The sequence below is a fragment of the Triturus cristatus genome, chromosome 4_1 (assembly GCF_964204655.1).
Source record: "Triturus cristatus chromosome 4_1, aTriCri1.1, whole genome shotgun sequence".
Classification (NCBI taxonomy): Eukaryota; Metazoa; Chordata; class Amphibia; order Caudata; family Salamandridae; genus Triturus; species Triturus cristatus.
In genome coordinates this window covers 191,938,585-191,964,894 of record NC_140585.1, presented here as the reverse complement: position 1 = coordinate 191,964,894, position 26,310 = coordinate 191,938,585, and the positions used below count along the sequence as shown (strand labels likewise).

Genomic DNA, 26,310 nt, shown 5'->3' with positions numbered 1-26,310 from the left:
CTGAGACGTGCTCCGACCAAACATTGGTGAAGACACTATTTCCACCTGCATTCAGTCCGATGACCTAATTAGTGCTGTGAAGTAGCATTTTCTGGCACCAGGCTACAATTGAATAAATATTGATAAAGCACCAATGCACCAAATCAGTGATGCAGAGAGCTTAAGAAAATGTACTCAGTAACCCAAAGTGTACTGCTGGAGGTCAAAAAATCAGGTTTGGCTAAATGACTCTAGGTGGCAATGTGCCCAAAAAAGTGAACAACGTCTTCAACAAAGAAGAGAAAAACTCGCCCAACTGGATAAAGTGAGTGGGCTCAGACAGTAAATCAGAGTGCAAATTGTGTGGTGGGCGCCTTTCATCATTGCACATGTAAATAACGTTTTACCCAAAGTGCTCTCCGTCCATTAATGGAATCTTTCACACCTAATTGCATGCATGAAAGAGGCGCAGACGAGCGTCTGTTTACAAGGAGTGGGCGGGCAGATCATGAGGTGCGTTTTAAGAGGAGTTATGACATGAGAAAAATATGAAAGACTGATGTGGAGAGGAAGACAAAAGGGTTTCTGAAGGCAGGAGGATGGAAAGGAAAATATTCACAAGCAGCACAGGCAAGAGTTGGCAGGAGAAGTGGTGACAGAAGTCCAAGAGATGAGTGGGTTGTTGAAGAGAGAAAGTAATATTTTTATAGAGCACCTTGGACTGCAACACAAAAAATACGGGGGTGGAGTAGAGGGAAAGGCGGAGAAACAGAAGTGGGGGGAGAAAAAGGAGAGACAACAGGGAGGGACAAACAGGAGAGGGGGGCAGAAACAGCAAGCGGGAGAGCAATGGAAAGGAGAGAGAAAAACAAGATGGACAGATGCACCTATTACCTTAGTGAGGGAATAGCGGGGAAGAGCAACAGTATAGGACGAGAGAAACCAGCAGTGAGAGAGGCGCAAGGTGAGAGGGAGAAGCAGTAGGTGAAGCGAAGTATGGGGAATGGTAGGAAAGAGAAAACAAGAGCTGACGCTGAAGCCGGAATTAAAGGAAGAACAGTGGGGGAAGAAATGCAAGAGAAGCCCGGGAGTTGTGTGCGAAAGGGAAAGGGATCTCGATCGCGATGCACTTAATGAGGCCAGCAGAGTGACGAGATCTATGGTGGGGGAGGAAATTGAAGTGCGAAGAGAGGCACGCAAAGCGCGCACCCGCGCATATGCACTCAAGCTCTAGGCCGGCCATGGCAGCATCTGGTTGCACTTTTTTTTACCCCTTTACTAAAAGTCGAGGAAGCAGCGCATGCACTGCTCTAGCCTCGACCTAAAAAGACGTACCAAGCAGCAACGGAAGTAAAAGGGCTAGTCCTCATGAGACGTTGCAAATGAAGACAAGGCGGTTCTAAGGAGGGACTAACAAGCCTATTAACGAATCAGAAGCCAGCATTTACGAAAGACGATGACACAAGCCAATGACAAATATGGACGGAAAGTGGGCGGGAATTTTATTCCATACTCCAATACAGCATGCCGCAGAGCAGCGCATGCGCTGCCCGGGCTCAACCTAAAAAGGACAAGAGAATGCAGGCAAACAAACCAACTTTCTATCTCTTTCTCTAGAGGGCAAATGTAAAACAGCCATCTTACAGGCCAAAGCAGCAGAATTCTCTGTTGTTGTGTCTTTCACATTATCATCTGACTTCTACAGATTACAGCATGTGCAATGAGTATGCCACCATTGGTCATTGGGTAACTTCACTATGTGTGACAGCATTCTGCTCTTTCACAAGGAGCGCATATGCACACAAAGTAGTTCCCTCCAATGCCATGGATTTCATCGGCACTGCATGCTTTTGAGCGTAATATTATTTTTTTTGCTTTTAGCAGTGCCCAAACAATAATGCTTATAAAACCCTTGACAAAACAATACAAGCACTGACAAAGCCAAAAGGCTGGCAGTGACTTTGCCAATGCTTGTTCAGAAATATCCATCAGAGGTGCAATAGTACAAAAGTGTGTTTTAGCAATTCATAAAGTTCCAGGTGAACTTTTGCCAATGTTGCCTTTATGAATATGATATTGCACACTTCTGGTTTTGGTCTATCCGGGAAACAAAGACAAGTGGGAATAAAATGGACGTGTTTTACAAACAGGACTTTGCCTCAAGTCTTGCAGACAGCTGAATCCTTTCAGATGACAAATTTCGATCCAGCTGCAGCATACAGCTGACTTGTATTTACAGTGAACATGTGAACACCTGACAGGATCCGAAAACTAGCCTCATGTCGCAGAGCACACTACGAAACGTTATTAACACTCTTGCTGATGTTGAATTCTGGCAAAGAAACAAAATGTGTTGAGTGCAGACTGCCTCTAGGCCCCTGACATTGAATGTGGGGCCACACTTCTGCAGTAAGCTGTTATAAAGATCTGGCCCTCTGGGTCCTTCACTGCTATGCACATCAATCCATGGAAGCCCCTTCCACTGGTCCTCCCTCTCGACTCCAGGAGAGTCCACACAGGGTGCTCAAGGTAACGCAAGCACTATTCGCCTCTCGCTTCGTTGACATAGAGCTGAGTCCCTTCTGCGTTGAACAACTCCATGGCCTGGTGCCCAAATACCTAATCCAGTAACACCGCATGGAGTTCTGGGCTTGAAGCCCATAGAGGCTGGAGAAGGTTGCAGCAACTTCACCAGGGACCATCACTCATGCTCACACCGTTCAGTTCACGCATGCTGAACAGCGTCTTCTGCTCTGCTCTCCCAAGCGGCAGCCATTTCACGGCTTGGTTTTTTGGAGGCGCTGACCCTTAATTTTACAGAACAGATGTGCAAATTTCCAACATTATTAGCTTCATGATTTGAAAGAACTGAAAGGAGGAGGACCTGTTTTCCACTGGGAAAAATTCTGTTGTAACTTTTCATACTGAGGAAAATTCACAGATTCTGCCCTTTGCTCAATGATTGAATTTAAGGAAGTGTAGGTCTCACACCTGCATTTCTACTGCCATTTTGGCAATCCTATGATAAGGGCTATGGCCAATTGGAACATAAGGGAAGACAGAGTATGTTCAGCAATAAAATAACCTAACAGCCAGATTTCAGAGAGCTCCACATTAAAAGTCGGTTATGAGAGAGCAAGTCACAGAGAGAGAGAGAGAGAGAGAGAGAGAGAGAGAGAGCGCGCGAGAGAGTGAGACTGAGAGGGAGATAGAGAGTGTGTACATGAGAGTGAGGACAAGAGAGAGAGGGAGAGAGAGAGAGAGAGACCGAGGGGAAGATAGAGAGTGGGTACATGAGCAAGGACGAGAGAGAGACAGACAGAGAGAGACAGAGCGAGAGAGAGAGTCAGAGAGAGACAGAGAGGGGGAGAGCGACTGAGAGAGAGAGACAGAGAGAGACAGAGAAAGGAAGAGAGAGAGAGAGAGAGGGAGATAGAGAGTGTGTAAATAAGAGCGAGGATGAGACAGAGAGAGATAGAGAAAGAGAGAGACAGAATGAGAGAGAGACAGAGAGAGAGAGAAAGAGAGAGAACGAGAGAGACAAAGCGAGAGAGACTACGTGAGAGAGAGAGAGAGAGAGAGAGAGAGAGAATGAGAGAGAGACTGATAGAGAGCGACAGAGAGAAAGAAAGAAAGAGTGTTATAGTGTGTGCGTGAGAGAGAGACCGAGTTGGAGATAGAGAGTATGTGCATGAGAGAGGACGAGAGAGGAGCAGAGAGAGAGAGAGAGAGAGAGAGAGAGAGAAAGAGAGGCAGAGAGAGAGAGACTGAGAGAGAGACAGATAGAGGGAGAGAGAGGGAGAGAGAGAGAGAGAGAGAGAGAGAGAGAGAGAGCAAGAGGGAGACAGAGAATGTGTATATGAGAGAGAGGACAAGAGAGAGAGAGAGAGGTAAAGCGTATGTGCATGAGAGAGAGAGACAGACAGACCGAGAGGGCGATAGTGTGTGCATGAGAGAGAGGGCAAGAGAGAGCAAGAGAGAGAGACAGAGGTAAAGGGTGTGTGTTTGAGCGAGAAGCGATAGTGTGTGCATGAGAGAGAGAGAGCTAATGAGTCATGGAAGCATGTACATATCAGGCGCGGCCAGAACCACTCTGACCTAGCTTGGAACATGGAATGACAAGGTGCTCTAACAGGATGTTCTGCCAGCACAGTGTGCGCCTCAAAGCCCAGACACAGGATCCCTCCGGTGCACTGTGAAAGGAAACGCAGATGTTTATTACAAAACGTGACGTCATAGCCATAGAAAGTTCTGTTATACATTGGTTAAACCTTAATTATCTGTTCCTCTTTCACTCGATGTTGGAAAACGAGGCAGCATCTGTGAGGCCTGCACAAATAACATGACTACATTTGTCCTTCACTGGGAACCAAACACCCAATTGCAGCGCCTGACTCTCAGAGAGTAGCATTGCAGAGCAGTCTGAGGCTTACTCAAGGGTGGTGCTGTGGGCTACTAATCGCCATTTGCAGGTGCGCAAAAATAACACTCAATAATTGATTGTCCAGTCTATACTTTGCTTTATAAAAGTAAGAGTACATTTATTAAACACACACACTACTCATACTATGCACCAATTTACAAATATACATAAGCTGCTGGAATTACTATGTGACATTGCATAACATCTCCACCCCTCCCGCAGGGGGGTGGGGTCTAGTACCACCACTCCCATGTGTGCACCTCATCTTGCCCCCAATGCAATTAGTTGAACATAACCTGGGGCGTGGGCCCTGCGCACTGGCACCATCCCAGTGGCGACCCACCCCATTACCTCAACAGGGATTAAAAATGGGTACACCTGATTTAGTGACACATGACCCTGACTCAGCATCTCCTACTGACCATAAAGTATGCACCTCTATATCTTAAGGGCTAGCAGTCGGGGGTCTTCACCTAAGCACTTTAGCAAGAATACATGTTTAAGCACATTTTGGAATGACAGCACTCAGCACATTTGTGGATCATTAGAATGCATTGCAATTACAACCCCTAAAGGCATCACAGATGAAATCACAGGATTACGCCTATACAGCCAAACACTCTAGCAGGAATGTCTGGCAACATAACCCCACTTTGCTTATACCATCACCTTACATGTACTTCACATTAAACACCTAAAGTTCAGTCCCTCTAAAAGAAATAACCATTAGTAAATGCATTTCAGTGCAATTACGCCTCTTCACCTCCAGGGGATACCCTTCTCCAGACATCCCCTACTCAGCCCTTCACTCCATGATACACTTCTTAATGCATCCCCAGCTGTAGAAGAAAGGTTCCAGCCTAAGAGGTAATGTTATCTTAGCTGAGCCCTTGAGGGGTTGTTTCTTTTAAGTCCCCAGGACACCTAGGGTGAGACTCCTCTTTGTGTGGAGGGGGGGGGGGAGGGGGACTGCGCTTCTCCAGCAGCTCCCCCAGCACCTTTACACATGTAGGGTGGTGACCCCGCTCTCCTGCATAAGTCCTGCCACACCAGTCTATCTGCACCTGCTCTTTGGCTGCGCACACTAGGACTCTCCCCTGACAGCCCCTACAGGTGTGCACACGCAGGTACACATGTGTCTGCATGTAACCAGCCTGGTGTCCCTTTCTTCACCTGCTGTGCAGTGGCCTGGTCAAGCCAGGGGGACACCAGTAAAATCCCCATGCAGTCTCTTACATCCTGAGTTCACTGTGGGTGAGTCCCACTTATGAGGCTCCCCCACAGTAAAAGCTCAACAATTAGGTGCTCAAAAAGCGAAAAATTCGGGCGGGCCATTGTGTCAGAACCACCTTCTAACACTCGAAAATACCAAATTCTGATTATGGTCTTATCCAATCCCCTAGTTCTGTTTAGCCTCATCTGACCTAATGACAGAGGCATTTAGACTACTATAACATATTTTGCCTTCCCAGGCCACCATACTTGTAGCAGCTGGGCTAACGTTATTTTTAAGCTCACCTACTTGCTCCTTGGTTTCTTCATGATCACTAAGGGGACATCCTTCGGTCAGCCAGGGCTGTAGCAGTGCTTTTAAAATATTCAGTGTCCCTTTCGGACTGTGGGAGATGCATTTCAGCGACATGATGGACTGTCATGCAACCCAGGTATTGCTGAGATTCCTTTTAGGCTTTCCATCCATCACGTTTTATTTTTCTGAGCAGGTGTAAACATCTATGCTGCCAGGTCCATAAATTCCTCACAAAAACACCCATTACATTTCTTTAAGTAAACACAGGTTTGAATGGGGAATACCATCACCACAGTTTATATCATTGGCATTGTAGCTTGAGCCCTCTTGCAAATTCCCTCTCTTTTTCCATTGTTTCATTTACACCACAACTCTTTGTGTTGTTTAGCAGTTGAACAAAGTTCCAAAATTCAAATGCCCTAATTGTATCCCCACTTGGCATCCATTGGGCTGACACCCAAATGATTATTAGTATTTTAAATCAGACTTGTACCCTCCTCCTACTTTCACCACCCCAGCCCTCAAGACGTCCCCCTCAGCATCATGTCCTCGTATCTGGAAAACCTTCAGGTGTGTAACAGCACAAGGAACCTGCAAATTAGGTGGAGAACACATGGCCACTACCCAAATGTTGTTTTGGTTTACTAATAGTATCTGTAGAGCACATATCTTCGAAAATTAGGTGCTGTGCTGTATGTTGTTTGGCATGTGATTCCTAGGACTCTTCACTGACCATTGTCTGAGTAGTCGTATGATGAATGTGGTGTGTATATATTTTTTTATGCGTGTGTTACAATTTGAAGAGTGTAAACCTTGCTCGAGAGCAGCAGAGAGCCGAACAGGGAGCATGGACCCTGGGAGGTATCATTTTGGGGGAAGGTCGAGGGTAGACTGCCATGTCAGGGGTAGTGCCCCTTGAAGAGGTATCCCTTCAGCTTTTTTCTGAATTGTAGAAAAGTTGGTGCTGATATAATGTCGCTGGGGAGCAGTTCCAGATCCCACGAGTATGAACAGGGAAGGCTGGCCTTTTTGTTTTTTTCCTTCTTGCAATGTTTTGTCTCGTCTGGTGGGATCCATGCTCCTGGCCTGGCTTTGTCCCCAAGATATGGCTAATTTGTGTGCCAGGAAAGCCGGGGTAATGTTGTTATGGGCTTTATAAGTGATGCTGCTGGTCTTGAAGGTGATATGGGCTGGAAGTGTAGCCCTTAGACTCGGTGGTGATGCAGTAGATGTTTTTCAAGCACTTGATAAGCTATGCTGCAGTGTGTAAGGCACCCTCTGGGGGATAAGGGGATATTGTGGAGACCACTGAACAGGACATTGCCATTTTCTATATTGTAGAGGATTATGACTCCTGCAGTTCTTCTGACGTTGCCTTCCAGAAAGAAAAGGCTTTTATAAGAGCAGTAGTTGAAACCAAGCTGCCTTGGTCTTCCTGGTGATGTGTTCCTTGAATGAGAGGTCTGTTATCAGGGTGAATCCCAGTGATCTTGCATTGTCTGTCAGCTGGGGGCGGGGCGGTGCTAAAACCTGGCAGGTTCCAGCTGGAGACCCAGGTTTGAATCTGCAGTTGTTTAGTGCTGTTGGTAAACAGGGGGAATTCGGGATTTGTGAGTTTTAGCTTTAGGAAGTTACTTGGCATCCAAAATAGGATGAGTTCAAAGAAGAATTTAAGCCTTTACTTGGTAGAGTTGGATATGTTCTGTGTATTGATGGTCCTTGATGCTGCTGTTGGCAAGAATGGATCTGAGTGTTTCCATGTAGAGCTTAAAGATGAAGGGAGAGAGGATGGGGCCTTTGTGTATCCTGTAGGAGACGGGGAGTGTCTGTGATCTTATGGTACTTGTTTGCATGAAGTGACAGCAGTTAGCGAGACAGAATGTGAACTGGTGCTGTGGAGCTGTGTTCTAGTAAATCCCTAAACCTGTGTTGGTCCATTGTGTGATGTGAACGTTGAACATAGAGTGCATAGGGGTTTTGCAATACAGGGCCCATTGTCACCAAATACCTGTCAAGCGGGAATGATTCAACTTTGGCCCCACCTACACTGATCAATAGGAATCGATTTGTTAAAAGTAGTTCCCTCCCTTCAGTCAATTCAAATTCGATGCTTCACAACTAGACGGTTTCACCGTGGTCCCCAGAGTTATGCTTGAAGTATTTTGACTCACAATATTGCCAAAAATGTGTAGTGGATTTATGCTGCTAGATCGGCCATTCTTGGTTGGGGCTTGGCTCCTATAGACTAATTGTAAAGTCAACATCTGCTGTTCTGGATGACCTTGAAGCTTCCCCTTTCGATGCATGTTGTGATGTCATAACACTTTGACAGACCCCCACCTCTGGCTGTTTCATATTGTAATCCTCCTGTCTGCCCAATATTTCAAACGATAAGTGTGCTATAAATCTCATGCTTCCCTTGTGCCTTGTGTCTGAGTGTATCCTCCTTAGCAGTGTGGGTCTATCTAACTGAAGTTACCTGGGACCAGCATGTCTACTCTAGCTTGAGACCCTCAGCTTTTCTTATTCAAAGAGTTCTTATTGCATTGCTGGATTTAAGGGTTCTACAGGTTATTCTAACAGTACACAACACTATGTTTAAGTATCAACTAGACCGGGACACAGCAAGGCAATGTAAAGAACCAGCCAGATTCTGAGTCCACATTTGGTTTTTAGAAAGTGAAACTGATAGACAATGTGTGATCTTGACCCTTAAAGCTAGCAGATTAACAAGCTGTGCAAAAAAAAGGGCACACTAGTTTTCTGATAGGGCCATGGATTCCGAGACAGAAGATCTGACAGTCAGCTGATGAAATATTGCATATTTTGAGTATCATTGGGCAGTCTCTTGATCTTAGAAAAAAACATGTCATCCTTTCTCCTCCCAGGGAGCAGAGATCCTCACTCAACACTGCAACCTGACGCGACCTCCCTCCTCCCCGACCTGCCAGCGCTGCCACGAGAGCGCCCAACGACAAGGTGAGAAAAGGCAGCTGAACAGACTGCCAGTAAGGGTAAGAGAGAGGAGTAAACGTGATGTAAAGCAAGATAAAATAATACATTGAGAGGGATGAGGAGAAGGAAGCGTGAAGGCTGAGACATTAAGGAAGGAGAGGGGAGTTTAGCAACAGACCTGTTGTAGATTGCCATTCATCACACTACGGATTGCTCCATTGTGTTTCTCAACGATGATTTGTGTCCGTCAATCTCACTCTCTTGGGCTCTCAGAGTGTTATGATGCAATCAGAATTTAACTGATGTAATGACCCCAGTAAAGCCTCCAGCACGAACATCTTATCATTAGGATACTCTTCCAAGATACTGCACCCGCTGGTTCCTGGAGACGTTGATGGCGCCATTAGGCTTTGAGTATCCTGATGTGTGTCAAAGCTAAGTTAAAATGTCTTCTTTCTGGTGACTCTTATAGTGAAAGTTCTGAGGTTTTGAAGTAGGGGAGGAAAAACCTCAATCATGGTCATGGATTATCATGTTTTAAAAATTGTTGTTGCACACTGAGTCTTACTAGCACACTGGACTGTGCGACGAGGTTCCAGGCTCAGAAGTTTAAGTCCTGCCATGTTGGTGGCCAAAATTTACAGATGATAGGACATGTTTTACATCCTCTCTGGGGATTGGAAGTTGTATGGGGTCCCCGATTTTTTAGGCATGCGCTGCTCTAGAAGAGGGCCTCTTGGAATCACTCCAGACTTCCCAGAAACTTCTCCGAGTGGCTCGGACTCCTCCAACACATTTCATTGGCCTTTGCGTGTGGCTTTCAATAATGAAAGCATGCAAATGGCCAAAGACAGGTGCATGTCCCGCCTTTCCTCCAAACGTTCACTCCCATTGCCTTTGGGTCTCGGGAGCGAGCAGGGGCACGCAGGGTGCAGCTGCATTCCTTGTCGCGTCCTGGATCAGGTTACTAATTAAACACAGCGCGCTTTCACTTTTGCGCCACGCTTTTCTTTGTCTCCTGCTCGTGTTTGCTGTTGCCTGTTTTCATTTTGTTTTCCTTGTACTTTACATTGTAAAGTAGGCATGTGTGTGCGATTCATTTTATAAATGAATTGTTTCTTAGTAACAAAGTGGCGTGTGTCTGCATTCACATTCTAGTTTATTTTTTCATTGAAATCCATAGAGCAAAGTGACTGCGTGTGCATCGCCCGTTAAACGCCAGTTCCCACCTCGCCACATGCAGTCCTTGCCTCCGGCCAACTCCTGTCATTGGTAAATTGCTTATTCCCCTAATTGCTTGTTTTATTTAGGTTCAGGCATTCGAACACAGGAGGGGCCGGGACGTGCTGCCAGGGCTGTGTTACCTGCTCATGTTTGTCTGTGTCTGCACCCCTCCCCGCCTCGCCACACGTCAGTTCTTGTTATTATTTACTCTTCTCTTTACAAAGGTACAAGATATGTATCTATGCACCTTTATAAGAGAGAGTACGGTAGTTAGTACGGTCCTGTTTTTCGTCTGCATGTCTACTAAAGACAGTATCAGGGCTGCTGTACGGACACATTTGTGGTGTGCATGTATAAGGTGCTTTATGGGTGCGTCCTGCTCAGCAGTTTCTGGCCCCTCTCCGGGGACTCGCCACATACTACACAATCCTTGCAGTAGACTCGCCGCAGTGGCTGTTAGAGAGCATGCTGGGTCAGGGTTTGCTGCTCCGGCAATGGCTTCCCGCTGCTTCCCAGGTCTCTCTGAGATGTGTGCCGAAAGCTGCCTGCTCCTCTCTAGGCTCCGCTCAGCAGAGTCTCGATATCTCTGGTCACCCTGCGCACCGCCCGGATCTGGCGTCCTTCCAACGCCCCATACAGGGCAAGTGTGATCTGCGACACCGCACACAGATAGCCCTGGCTTTTTGTAGGGCATGCAACCTAACATTACATAACATCTCGTTGCTGAGATATTACAGATCTCAGAAGCCCCTAAAGATTGTAAATATTGAATTTGCTGTACAATTTTGAGCTACCTTAATACCTTACATAAGCTATGTGTTTGTTTTTCCTCCAGTGTTTTGAAATGTTTTCTCTTTTACTTTATAAACAATGTTTTATAAACAAGCACTGGCAAAGCCAATATATTAGCACTCACATTATACAGGCGAGGCCTGTTGGAGGTATTGGAGCATTTTACATGAGCACCAGTTATGTTACACAAGTTCACACCAATAGACAGAAGGAAAAAGCCTTCATATAGCATCAACGGGCTGTACATCGCAGGTGGCACTTTTGCATCCCCTGCTCTCCCTTTGCCCCATATGCTCCCTCTTTAGTATGCGCTACCTTTGGGCAGCCTGCTCCCTCTTTTCACTGCTGCCATCTCTGTCTGACTCCATACATATTTTAAATCACCTCAAAATGCAAATATGTTTAGATATACAATATATATATTTTTTAGCACTTCCTTTAGTTGCAGTGGTGGCTGAGTATGTGAGTTAATGACTTTAATGCCCCTAATGGTCTCCACCTTCTATTCCGCTTAAGCACACCACTGCCTCGCAGTTTATGACTTGTTAGGTAACAGCTGTCAGATGGCACATGCTATGTTTTTTCTGTTTTCTTTTTCACTGCGTTTCCAAAAGCATGCTATTCAACGTGGCAAAAAGATTTGCCAAAGCCAGTGGGACCCAAAGCTGAGACCTATTGGTTTTGCCAATGCTTGTTTTTTTCTATTGCTTTCCCAGGAAACAGATGTTGAGATTGCCAGTTGTAGTATGCAAGAAGACAGACTGCCATGTGAGCTGCATTCAGGGCCGTTTCTACCACTAGGCAAGACTAGGGCGGCAAAAGGGGGAGGGCGGCAAAAAACATGCGTGCGTGAACGTTTGTTTTCTGCTGTTGTTCCTTATCCAGCGGCAAACGCTACACATTTGCAGTTTTAACTTTGTCTCGGGTAAGGAGAGCAAAGTCTATAGCGGGTGTGAGGGGACTTCGAGCAGCTGCGTCCACCTCAGACGTGTATCCTGATTGAAGATCATTTTGGCGAGGTTGTTTAGTCCAATGTAACTGAACAAGACTACAATTCGCAGGATGCTCCGTAGCGTTGAATACACTGGACGTGGACCCGGGTGAGATAAAGTCCTCAACAGGAACTGCCCGCAAGCTCTGAGGGCAGAACCGTTAACCTAACAGGTGGAGAAGAACTGGGCTGTTTCTACCACTAGGCAAGACTAGGCGGGCGCCTAGGGTGGCAAAAGGGGGAGGGCGGCAAAAAACATGCGTGCGTGAACGTTTGTTAAATAAATATACCACTTTTATTTGTGCTGTACTCGTTAGAATACAGCGTACGGAGAGAGTGTGATTAGAGTGAAATGTGGCGGCTACCATCGGCAAAACGCATTTAGCGCACTCGTTGGTTTTTTTCATAATTGTTATGCTTTCACACCATCTGTAAACAGCACTGGAAACAGTCCAACAATTATTCCATTTAGAGCTCTAGACAGTGACATCTCTGCATAGACCCGTCCCTGGGGTGTCAAAAGGATGAAAGCGCTTCTAGAAACCAGAATTGTAGCTTTTGGGGAAAAAAGCACCTCCACTTGGTCACGTGACTTGCTACTGGGTCTCCCAAACACCAAAAGGAGGGCAGGACATCGACGGGATCGAAGCATTCTGCATGGGCACTGCTGTACTGTAGCTTCATGAGAGGCACTGCTATACCAGGCACTGCTGGCGTCGTAGCACTGCTCTGCTTTGCACTTTGTACTGAAGTCTGCTGAGCTGGGCACTGCTACACAGGAGCCTGCTGGGCTGGGGATACTACTGCCTCTGCAGGGCTAGGGGCACTGCTATACTAACGTCTACTGAGCTGGTGGCGCTGTACTGACTGACTTCTGCTGAGGCAAGGGCACTTCTGTACTAGGCACTACTGAGTTAACAGCTAAGCTGTACTGGGCAGTACTGGGTACATGCAACGTTCCATGACTGTCTCTAGCAATGTATACAGATGTGACGTGACTGTCAGGAACTGTCTGTAGATGAGGTGCCAGACTGTCTAGAGCTCTGTGTGGAGTAAGACTGTTTCTAGAGCTGTATGCGGATGAGTAGATTGTTTAGAGCTGTCGATGCAATATTGCACGACTGCCTTTAGAGATGTATACAGAAAAGATGCAAGATTGACTAGAGAGCTCGTAGTAAAATATTTGTGAGAGTGTTATTAGAGCTGCATACAGATGAGATGCAATAATCTCTCTAGCGCTGTCTATGCAGAGATGTCACTGTCTAGAGCTCTAAATGGAATAATTGTTGGACTGTTTCCAGTGCTGTTTACAGATGGTGTGAAAGCATAACAATTATTAAAAAAACGACAAGTGCGCTAAATGCGTTTTGCCGATGGTAGCCGCCACATTTCACTCTAATCACATTCTCTCCGGTACGCTGTATTCTAACGAGTACAGCACAAATAAAAGTGGTATATTTATTTAACAAACGTTCACGCACGCATGTTTTTTGCCGCCCTCCCCCTTTTGCCGCCCTCCCCCTTTTGCCGCCCTAGGTGGCCGCCTAGTCTTGCCTAGTGGTAGAAACTGCCCTGTTCTTCCCCACCTGTTAGGTTAACGGTTCTGCCCTCAGAGCTTGCGGGCAGTTCCTGTTGAGGACTCTATTTCCCCCGGGTCCACGTCCAGTGTATTCAACGCTACGGAGCGTTCTGCGAATTGTAGTCTTGTTCAGTTACATTGGACTAAACAACCTCGCCAAAAGGATACACGTCTGAGGTGGACGCAGCTGCTCGAAGTCCCGTCACACCCGCCAAAGACTTTGCTCTCCTTACCCGAGACAAAGTTAAAACTGCAAATGTGTAGCGTTTGCCGCTGGATAGGGAACAACAGCAGAAAACAAACATGAATTAACAGCAAGTTTGACTGTTAAAACTACACACAACATATCTTGTTTATCCTCCAAACGCTGTTTAGTTCCTTAATTCTGTTTAAAAACTCCGTCTCTTTCCGGCATTTCTGTGCTCAATTTCACAATGAAATGTGCAAAGGAAAAAAATGATCCTTTCACTTTTGTGTGAGAACCAACTTAATGGGCGATTTTGTAAAATAGGCAGGTTCAGAACTTGGAAATCTTATGAGGGTTTAACATTACTACAACGTCACTGTGAATTAAATATGTCAATCTGTCACCCCATTATTTGTGCCCCGCAGGTCTTTAAGTGGGATGAAAAATAAGGGTGGGCGTAGTGGGCGTAGTGGGGCTACGTGAAGCAGCACGTAGTGTGCCCAAATCTACGCACACTACGCGCTTCGCGTAGCCCCACTACGTGCCACCCACCTCCCACCCGCCATTCTTTTAAATAATATAAGCAATGAAAAATAAAGTAAAGTAAGTCGACTTACCCGTAAGCGCGGCGTCTCCGGGGCTCCCTCTTTCTGTTTCTAATTTCTTCTGGCAAATGCGCATGCGCGGACGCCCGCGCATGCGCATTTCTCGCGAGGTGTCATTGCTCATATATTTAAAAGAAGGGCGGGCGGGAGGTGGGTGGCGGGTGGCAAGCAGCTACGCTTCGCCCTCGGCGTGTGCGTAGCGCTGCCCTGCTTCGCCTACTTCGGAAAGTGCGAAGCAGGCAGCGCTACGTACACTACGTGGGCGAAGCGTAGTGCTACGCCCGGGGTTAATGAAAAAGCTGTGTGTGTGTGGGGGGGGGGGGGGGTCTCTCAAATGGGCGTGGCCAATGTAATTAAAGGCGTGGCCTAAAAACAGGTAAGCTAAAAATTTGTCTTTAGCATAGTGTGCTGCCCGACATGTATTTTGCTGTTTCTGTCATTGCATCCAGTCAGGAATATTTGCTTTGTCAATGGTTGTTACTTGTATAAGATAAGTAAGCAACAACTATGGCTTGTATATAATATTGAAAAAGCTTCCACTTAAAGCCCTGTTGCTGCTCCTGAGTTTAAAAAAAAGGGAAGGGAAATCCAGAGAGAAACTGATGCTCTTTAAAGGATTTCCCTTCCCCTACAGCGCTGACCTGTCATGACGTCATGCCATAACTTCTCCACTGGTGAGAAGTGAGCAGTGTGAGCAGTTCACATCCATGTGCCTGCTGTCACTGCAGTCTGGAAAAAACGGACCGCCCGTGCCAGGGCACAAAACAGAGCCCGACAGAGACCCATTTTGAGGCCTCCATAAAACAACTGCCGGTGCTCAGACCCAGTGAGACCCGGCCCACTTAAAGCCCTGTGTGTGTCTGCCTGTGTTGGGTGTGATTGGAGGTGGAAGAGGCCAGTAGCCCTACTGTTCTCCCTGCTCAAGCCCATGATAGCATAACTGAGTTAATACCATCAGAACAGGCAATAACACTTACATAGCCGCAACAATTGACACAGATGACTTACTTTAATACGGATTTGACAGTCCAGACTAGATAGAGAGGCAGTAAAGCAGGCCTCTATTCCCCAACACCTGGATGACAGGGGGAGAGAGTGATGGTAGTAAAAGGGAGGGGCGGCATTTTTCAATTCTCGCCTAGGGCGGCAAAACACCTAGAAACGGCCCTGGCTGCATTGACAGAAGAATAAGGTGCTCCCGTTTGGGCGCTCCCTCGGGACTCAGTTTGGCGGCTAACAGTGGATCCATGAACTCCATCAGTCTGGTCATTCTTTAATAACAAGATGGAGGAGCAGTTTTGATTCATGCTTCTCAGTCATGCTCTGATGAATCTTACTCAACCACCCCTCCAGAGGAAAGGGTTGCTGTGCCTTGTGTGCTGGAAGGTCATCCTGCAGACATGCAGTGATCTTTGTGTTCCATCTATGGGCAAACCAGAATTCATGAGCACTGAAGAAGTGAAGTGAAGGCGAGCTGGTGTAACACGCCGTGGGCATGAATCATTTGCAAATGTGTGTGAATGTCTGTTTCCACTAAAATTTGAGTTTAAAATAAATGTAGGAATTGAAAGTTGCCATCATTGCATACATATTTCAGATGCCAATGTCTCTGAGTAAATGTCTTACACTTTTTACAGCTCCTAACATTGACCACTTCTTGGCACAGCTCATTGATTTGGGATGATGGCAATTCTTTGGTAGGGAATCAGAAATGGTGAAAAGATTTTCTGTGCATTAGCCAAACATAATTTTATTACTGGAGCGCTCGTCATCGACTAAGTTATTTGGCACTACCTACTGCTGCCCCCCCATGAGAATGCCCACAAACTCACTTTTTGAAACTTGCAGTCCAGATGAACAGGCACTGCCGGAGGCCACAGCTGGAGCCATTTTAGTGGCAGCTATTTAGTATAAGTTTGCCAAGTACATATCCCGATTTCATCTGAACCTCATACTCTTGATCACTTGTTCATTAGACCTTTAGGTTGGACCGACATTACAAAGGAGAGCCAAGGGTCCTCTAGAGAGCCTTGTGAAGCACCTGCTTGTGAACAGCTGGATTGAGTGTTGGGGAGGTTCACTATAAGTACAATAAACCTCAGTTTGGTCTTGTCCTTCTAGGATGCCAATGCCTCCTCTCTTTGTAGGATGCTGCAGGACACAGTCCTACACCCAATGGTGAGTGATTGCTTTACTCTTTGCTCTCAATAAACTCATTCCCTACATTTGCTCCAGTTTCTTTGTGATAGGGGTTAGCTGTGGTCATTAGTGGGGGGGGGGCTACATGAGTTCAAACAAATGATGGGTGTGATTAGCAGGTTAGGCATTGTTACACTGCAGGGATATGGTTTCAGAGAAGAGGTTGGGAACTTGAAATGAAGTGTGGGCATTTTGGAGAAATACAGTAATAGAGATTATGGCAAGCGTGATTGCGACTAAGAGTAGACTGCACTCTGAGAGGCGAGGCATGCAGAGGATGGACACTCGAAAAAAACAAAAGGAGCCAACATTCGGACAGAAAGAAATACAATAATGGAGATTGAGGCAAACATGCGTGCGATTTAGTGTAGGCGTTACTCCAAGAAAAGAGGCATGCAAAAGATCAAGCAAAGGAGAGGGCCATGAGACCGAAACAAGGAGAGGCCAAAGTCAGACGTTTTAAGACAGGGTCGATTTTAGGAATATAGAGGTGTCTTTTTGAGATATCATGCAATCTAGGGATGCAGACCTGTGGAAAGAAACAGCATTATGAGATAGTGCTATATTAGGTTTTGGACTGGTGAATGCTCTGCCTCCTGCTGCGCTGCCTCCGGACTGCCGCTCCCCAAAGCGCAGCTGACCAGCTCAGGGTTGGCAGTGCATAGTAATGACTGAATGCATATACAGGGACATAGCAGGAGTTTTAATACAAGTGTGCCCTATCAGGAAAAAGTGAAGTACTATCCCTGTAATAGCAATATTAGGCAAAGCAGTAGTGGCTGCATACCACTTTTTATTATTCTATAGAGTGACCAGACTTGAGTCAAACCTTTTGCCCTGTTTCATAGCTAGTGTGATGCACTCACCTCTTTCGTGTATGGTCCTGTTGTTATGTGAGACGCAGAAGCTGGCGCTAGCATCCCTTGTGCATGTTGAGTGCATGCACAGAGAGCATGTGGCACACGTATGGTAGGAGGACTGTGTTTGAGCCTGAGCACTGAAGGCGGAGGGAACCATTTTGGATGCCCCTGGTTTAGTATGACACTAGATGGAGAGGGAGGACATTTCGCAGACAGTGGAAGTGTATTGACTGCATAATGGCGAACCAGACACGGAAGTGAGGAGGGTGCGGTGACAGCTTTTCCCTTAGAAATACCATGAAGATGTTGCTGCAAGTGCTGCTGATCAGTTCTTGCTGGGCCCTGCCATGTGGTGTGTGGTAGGGGTGAGAGGGTGAGGGGTGGAACTTGAGTCTATGCTGTTCAAGGCGAGGACGTTTCTAGGCTCCCTGTCAGTGATTGCTGCTTCAAGAAGGCTGATGAGAGACAGTTGCTGACATCTAATATCTTGTGCCCATGCTGTGAGTACCTCTGCTCAGACCCAGCTCTGGTGCTGAATGATACAAAGCATCACTTTACACAAAAGCCATGTCTGGAGAGCAGCCTTCAAACAGCACTTGAAAGAGTGCCAAGTCACACTAAAGATCAGAAATTGTTAGCAAAATGTTCCCAAATGCAAAACAGCCTGGAAGCCCAGCCAAACCCCTTATGATTTGCAGTGATCAAATAATGCTGCTAGGAGAATAGGCTCGACTGATGGCAATGAATTAAACGAGAACATGGCAGAGTAATGTGTTGATAAAAGAAGCATTAAAAAGTGATTGGAACTCAGGGCACAACTATTAGTGTGTAACCATTCACAGAGCCATAATTTTGACTATAAAAAGACGGAAAGTCAGCTACAACGTTTTAAAAATGTATAAACATGCCTGCGCCACGCTATATTGCTAAGTCCTAAACAGGCCTTAGCTGCTTTCGATGAACATGCCACCAGATGGATGTCTACAGATGGCAATGATGACATTATTGCAGTGTGCTTAACTTTCTTTTCATGTCTTAATACCACAAAACCGCCTCCTAGTCCTGTAAGCCTCTCCTCTGGGGTCACTGGCTCTCCACGCTATGGTAACGCATGTGGCACTGACAGGCTGATTCAAAGAGCAAGCAACTTAAAATCCAAGCACTCAGTCCAAAGGAGCTGCCAAGGAACTGCGGAAGCGGGCTGCCGCCTCCTGCGACCGAGCATCACTTGCCTTGGGGACTTTCATGTCAGTGATGCAATTTGAAGTATTTTTTTATGCGTGTACCACCTCTGGTGCCATGGATTTTATCCACATCCTCTGTTTCAGATGTGGGGCAGGGCACGTACTGGTAAATAGTTAAGTATGTTTTGGGTGAGTAATGCACAGAGACCGCGCGTGGTATAACAGATGGTACGTGATGACAGAACAGCAAAGACACTGACCACTTTAATATTCAAATGCATCAGCAGATGCAAGTATTTTCAAGGGTTATCAGCAATGCCCGCTCTGCCTAAGGGTTTTGTACCGCTGTTTAAAGTGTGATTCTTTGGTTGTAAAGTGTTCCTATTCCTGTCTGAATTCCTGCCACCCTGCCTGAAGCTCTGTCCTCAATATGTTAGCAGGCCTGCCTTTTGTGGTACCCCTGTGCTGAAGCAAAGTCTACAGGTCTCTGGGGACGTTGAAGAGCTCAGCCGTCCTTCCTTAATCTCCAGTAATGTTCATCCCTAGAGCCACGTCACAAATGGGACTCTGGACCCCATACCCTCCTCTGGGGCAGAATCTTAAGTTGACGCAGATCAACAGGAGCTGAGTTTGTAGGAGCTGTGTAGCAGTTGTAGTGAATGAGGATGGTTAGTCTAGCCCAGATAATTAGTTTATTTATGGAGACAGGCATAAATCTATGGCCCCAGCAAGAGTGTCCAGTGCAGATCAAGGATGGCCAAAGCAAGCTTGATTTTATGGATCATAACTTAGGTTCACTATACACAAATGTACCCTCTATGAATATTCAGAAAATATGTGAATGCTGAGCAGAGGTCTTTTATCCATAGCAGGCCCCCATCTCAGCATTTGTCATTGTTTGTAGATGAGGCACACTACCAAAGTTTGAGGTAACTGTCAAAGCTAAAGCTAGCTCCCAAAGCTAGAGGTAGCTCCCAAAGCTTGAGATTGCTCCCAAAGCTAGAGGTAGCTCCCAAAGTTTGAGATAGCTCCCAAAGCTAGAGGTAGCTCCCAAAGTTTGAGATAGCTCCCAAAGCTTAAGGTAGCTCCCAAAGCTTGAGATAGCTCCCAAAGCTTGAGATAGCTCCCAAAGCTAGAGGTAGCTCCCAAAGCTTGAGATAGCTCCCAAAGCTTAAGGTAGCTCCCAAAGCTTGAGATAGCTCTCAAAGCTTGAGATAGATCCCAAAGCTAGAGGTAGCTCCCAAAATTGGAGATAGCTCCCAAAGTTAGAGGTAGCTCCCAAAGTTTGAGAAAGCTTCCAAAGCTAGAGGTAGCACCCAAAGCTAGAGGTAGCTCCCAAAGCTTGATATAGCTCCCATAGCTAGTAGTAGCCCCCAAAGCTTGAGATTGCTCCCAAAGCTTGAGATAGCTCAAAGCTTGTGATAGCTCTCACAGCTAGTTGTAGCTCTCAAAGCTTGAGATAGCTCCCAAAGGTTGAGGTAGCTCCCAAAGCTTGAAATAGCTCCCAAAGCTTGAGGTGGCTCACAAAGGTTGAGGTAGCTCCCAAAGCTTGCGGTAGGTCACAAAAGTTGAGGAAGCTCCCAAAGCTTGAGGTAGCTCACAAAGGTTGAGGTAGCTCCCAAAGCTTGTGGTAGCTCACAAAAGTTGTGGTAGCTTCCAGCGTGACACACTGCATGGCATGGCAAGTGAGCTTGTAATTTTTGAACTGGCTAGCTGTCTATTGATGGAACACTCTCTGTTAATGGCAACACTTCCATCTGTCCTCTTTAGCTTGTGGACTTCCACTTTGCAATGGTCACAGAATTTTTGTGAATAAGTAATTATTTTGAATCAAACTACTTTTTTTTTTTTTAACATTTCCTGAGAAGTAATCATGAGGTAATCTGACCATTAAAAAGTGTTGTGTAGGTACATCAAATTAGATATAGGAAATGCAAGAGGTGGGACTTGTCAGGAGGAGAGTAAGAAGTTAAATATGACATTCACATTAAAGGTTGTACCTACAATGAACTGGGTTTTATTACTTTTAGTGAAGGAACAAACACTGGCAAAGCCAATAGGTCTCACTTTTTAAATCCCTAGATCGCCATTGCACATTTGCATGCACACACTGCATCCAGCTTGCAGTGATTTTTATTATAGTGAAAGAAATGATGGATTTCTGTCTTAAATAGTGATTTAAAAAAGTGCATCTAAGATGCTGCACAATAGATATGGGAGCTGCAGAGTGGCAGCAGCTGGGCCATCGTAATTTCATTTTTTTTTAAAGTAGAGAAGGATTTGAGGAGCCAGGACCATAAGAGGCGGAGAATCTGACAATACAGGGCAGAAGGCGGAAAGTGGTGACGTGGGGGCAGGAAGGGATGTAGGGTTGACGGAGCTGGAGTAAATGCCAAAAAGCAAGAGGCCCAGTAGTAATGTTTAGCTACCAGATCCTTGCAAAAAGGAAATAAATAATGAAAAATTCAGAGGATTGTTATGTGACATCACATCAACAGTGGAAGAATATACGTCAGCCAATCAAAAGAATTGTAAAGAAGTTATGCTCCAGGAAAGCGAATCAAAAACAAGACCAGAGTGGAAAGCAGTCGAGTAAGAAGCAGGGAATTGAGATAGACAAGAAAGTCATCCAGTTATGAGCTAAGGTCTGATCCAAAGCGCAGTCTATGTAAAGTGTATTGTAGATAATGGGTCTTCGAAAACGAACAACTAAAGATCTGTAGCTCAAGACCTAAAGAATCAGCAACAGTTTTTAAAGACCTATGGCAGGATAGCGCGAGGGCAAAGAGAGGGTTGGGGGCAATTAGGAGACGGTCCTACTGCAGATAATAAAATGGGGTAGGGTGCAAGTGCCAAGGGCTAATCCTCCCACACACAAAAAATAATAAAAACTAAAAAGCATTTGTGCACAAACGTTTCTTCAACGTAAGAACCTTAGTAAAATCGTCTGCTTGCATGTTCTGCCATCTGCTGGCCGGATCGTGGAACAAGCAGTCCTTTTGCTAAGTGGTCGCTGCTTTATACTGATACATAACGATCCCCCAGGGCTTGCCTTTCGATGCCGTCACCACATTGCTCCCTTAGTCCACAATGATGCCAAGCCTCAGCCCCCCCCCCTCCCCTCCATCGGCCCAAATACACAACTCTTTAGAGTTTTGTACGTCTCTACGAGCCATGCTGGATTCAGAATATGGGCTTTAAGCTCCGCCCAGCACTTCTGGTTGGTTGTTTGGCCTGCTTTTTGGCAATTCCTTTACAGTGGGTGGTCAATTGTTTCCATCTGTCCCGCCTTTGGGAGCGTGGTTCCCTCCCACGGGACAGCACCAATTGTTTATTTTGGTTGGCCATCTCTGGCCATCTGTTGCCTCCTTGCTCGCAGACTGCCCTGTTATTGCTGCCGCCCTTCCTGGTTTTCTTTGCAGCGCTTTAGTCACTGCATTCTCTATAATTACATTGATTCTGGTGTTCTCACTTCATTTGACTTGTCAAAACAGTAAGAAAGCAGTTAAGTTACACTTTGTTTATTATGTGAAGTAAATCCGAACGAGTTGGGGACGTGGAAAAAAAACATATGTGGGTCATGTCCATAGTTCCATGGATCCTTCAGGTGACGGGTGTAAACGATCTTTCTGTTCTGATTTTCTTAGCCATTTTCACACTTCTCGGTTAAGGAAGACACCACGGGCCATATTATCAAGGAACGGCGATAACGTTATCGCCGTTTAACGGCGGGAAAGTGGCGCTATAGCGGCGATAATGAGCTTGATAATCTGCCCTTGTGAATTCCCATAGAAGCCCTGGTTCTGGTGTCTCCAAAGACTGTAAGGCAAAACTTTGGAAATTCTTTATGTACTCCAAGAAATATCAGTGAAACTATAAAACAGCATTTACCCCAGAGATTTGGGGGCCAAACTTCCAGGGTTTCCACTTGAGGAAAAACTTTGAGATACAGTTTAACTTCTTAAAAGTGCCGCCTGAAACATCTAGGATCTTTCTAAATTGAGGAGTTGAACTTTCAAGCTACAAACTTACAGAAGAATGCGCAATTTACTTTTTATAGCTGAGACTCAATCTCACAACTGTCTCTCCCTTTCTGGTGGTGCACATTTCAAACAGAATAGAGTATATTAGTGTACGCACAGCACCTCATTGCTGTGTGTTTAGATGGTCTATTCATTCATATCTTCACTCTTAACTGAAGACAATGGGCTATTTTTAAGGTCCAGCCTATAGGAGCGTGCATTTGCGCATGCATCTCGCTTGTTTGCATCGCCATTGTTTATTTTAGGGTTGAACTAGTGATTGTGTTTATTAAAGACTGCTTCTGGAACGTGTTACTCATTACCACATAAATACACACTGCATAAAAGCAAACTATGCCACATAGCAACAGACCAAATAAAAACACTACACACCATGTCACATAATTTCATAAGCATTATTTTACTCCATGCCATACAATTCAACTCAACACATATCAATTCCACACCACATAATTGGACAACAAACCACATAATTCTAATCAACAACACAATTACATAACACACCATATACATACAATGCACACCACATAATCATACATCACACAGCAAAATTCTACAATACACCACATATTTAAACACACCCACATAACACTCCACAGCACAAAATAACATTCCACATAATTACACCCGTTAACACACAATCCCACTAAGCATATCTACACTACACTTGAACACACCATAATTACTAACCACATATTTCAACTGCACACCATGCCACTTATTACCACTACACAAATCTACTCTACACCACACAATGACACGCCATGCGTACACAACAAACAATTTCAAAACAAACAACATAATTCCACTACACACCACATACGCCTTTACACTTCATAACACGTAGGTAAAAGAAATGTTTTAGAAAGTAGGTATTTTCTTACCTACCCATCAAGTGTGTCTTTGCTAGGTTTGTGTATTGCATGTCTGGCTTTTGGATGACAGGGGGCTGGAGAGGGCTGTGGCTCCAAAAGTCTGATGAGTCAGGGCTGGGCTGAATAGACCTGGGTTGCATTTGGAGTAGGGGAGGAGATTTCCTTTTCACCTGAATGGGCCTTGTCTGCCTTCAACAATGCTGTCTCCACCTCCTGCCAGGAAGCTGCACCAGTGAGGACAGAACTGGTTTTGGCTGGGTACAGACACTATCTGCCTTCAGAGAACAAAGGATTTGTGTGTATAAAAAGTGGGGCCCAGACCCCAGAACTTTAGATCACTTTTGGGAAATCAAGAGGAAACCTTTGCAAAGGAGAAGGGCCGGAAAAACTGAAGAGAAAACTACCCCTGTGCTGTTTGCTGTCTGGGGTTGGCCTGCAGTGGATGCTCACTGCCAAGGAAAGGAGAAGGACTTTGCTGTTTTGCTTTGTCACCTGCTTGAAGAAAAGATCTCCAAGGGCTTGAAACTGAGCTTGCCTCCTGTTCTGAAGACTCAGAAACACCACGACTTCACCCCTTCTGTCTGCCTGCATCTAGAACTGCTGTTTTAGCTGCTACAGAAGGAAATTGCAACACCGACGCCAGCGAGCGATGCCGTAACCTGCACCGAGGCCATGAACACTGCTCCGACTTGCGACGTAGGCCTGACGGCAGCTGCCATGCCACATCGATGCCAGCGAGCGACGCCGTAACCTGCCCAAAGCTGTGAGCGCTGCTCCGACTTGCGACGTGGACACAATGCCTGCTGGTGTGCCGCATCGACTCCGATGCCAACTTCATCATCGCGGAGCTGATCCTCGTCGTGGGTGACTCCCCAAATCCATTGACATCGCGCCATCGTAAGGAACAGATACCAAGCCACATTATTTCACTCCACAACACAATTCAACTACACACCACATATATCGAATTTACAACCCATAATTCAGCATTATACCACAATATTCAACTGCACACCAAGCAATTAAACTTCACTACATAACATCTCACAACACAAAATACCATTCTATATAGTTACACTCCATTACACACACTCCATTACACACAATCCCACTCCACATAATTCCAATACACTAAAAAAACATAATAGCTGTCCACATAATACAACCACCCCATGCCATATAATTCCACTAGACAAATCCACTCCACACAACACAATTCCATGTAACTCAAAGCCACAACTAGCAATTCCAATCCAACCCACATAATTCCACTACACACCACATACATCTACTCCAGTCCATAACACATAGGTAAAAGACATTTACATTTACAATGCCAATAGCTCTAACTCTATTTTTTTTAACACCCAAACACACAGATTTGGAGCTTAGCTCCTACCTATTAGTTCTTTTTCATCACCAAAAATGCAAAGCTATCCACATAGTTCCATGCCACACAATTCAACTCCAGACATTTCTAATCCACACCGCGTAGTTCAACATCAAACAACACAATACAACTCAACAACACAATTACACAACACACCAAATACATCCAATCCACACCATACAATTCCACATCGTACCACCAAATTCAACATCACACCACATAATTAAACTCCACTTCATACCACTCTACAACACAAAATACCATTCCACATAATTGCACTCCATCACACACAATCCCACTCCACATAATTCCAGTGCACTCAATACCACATAATTACTATCCACATATTTTCAGAGCACACCGCGCAACATAATTCTACTCCACAAATTCACTTCACACCATACAATTCCACGCCACACAATTACACAACTAACTAATCCAATCCAACCCACATAATTCCACTACACACCACATACATAAACTCCATAACATATAGGTAAAAGACGTTGCCAATAGCTCTAACGCAAACAACTGAGAGACCGATTGCATTTCCAGTGCTTGTTTTATGGTGTTATTAAGCCTAAATGTACAGTCCTTACTACATGCAAATACCGATGCTAACGCATAGTATTTGAGCCCCTTCTTCCGTGCTCCCTGCAATAGAAATTTCTACGTGCCTGAGAAATAAACGGAGTTAGGATTAACTACAATTTAACAATTACAGTGTAACCCATTTGGCAACACAGCAAAACTCTGAGGGCCTCATTCACACAGCCATTGTGCCGCTGGTGCATCACTTTTCTAAGTTACTTTTGTGCATTACTGTTTTTGATGCACCAGCGGCACAGTGCGTCTGTCCATATTTACAAGGCAACGTAAGGTCACCTTGCGGCTTTTTATGGCCTTGTACATATGTGCCCGTCATGCATTACTCTGCGTGAAAGGGGCATTCCATGGGTGTTGCTGTGGGTTTTCCCACACAACATCCATGGAACCTGACACATTCCCAGATTTACAAATTCTTGTAAAGCTGTGAATGTGTCAGACTCCTACATCTCCCTAGGGGAGGCGTAGGATTGGCTCAACAAGGCGAAATATTATAACGTCCCCTCGTATTTTCCTCTTTTTATGTGTGCTGCATTGTGCAGCATGCATAGAAAGAGGAAAATGTGATCAATGATTGTTTTTGGATTGTTTTTGTGCAGGAAGGTGCTCCTTCCTGCACAAAAACAATCATCCCAGCAACACAGGCACCCTTGCAACATGACGCAAGGGTGCCTACGCTGGTGCTTGGCAGCCAATTATTCACCAGTTCATGGGAAAGCTCATGAATGCTTTGTATTATTGTTAATATGAGGCATCCCTGTGTTTTTCAAATAATGCAGCTCGGCACAGCAAAATGGCTTGCGGCGCCGTGCTGCGTAATGTTTTGTAAATGAGGCCATGAGTCAGAAGATGGGATTAAGTATGGATTTATTACAAACTCAAAGTCGGAC

The 26,310-nt window shown here is 45.5% G+C and overlaps 1 protein-coding gene across 6 annotated transcripts in view; it reads left to right on the top strand.

The window, feature by feature from the left end:
• LOC146853938 (matrix metalloproteinase-17-like) overlaps positions 1 to 26,310 on the top strand; it is a 242,013-nt gene that overhangs the window by 57,727 nt on the left and 157,976 nt on the right. For all 6 annotated transcript variants that reach the window (XM_085651851.1, XM_085651849.1, XM_085651846.1 and 3 more), the window contains exon 7: positions 8,819 to 8,909. In XM_085651851.1, coding sequence (XP_085507977.1) covers positions 8,819 to 8,909 — 91 coding nt within the window. The remainder of the gene's footprint in view (positions 1 to 8,818; positions 8,910 to 26,310) is intronic.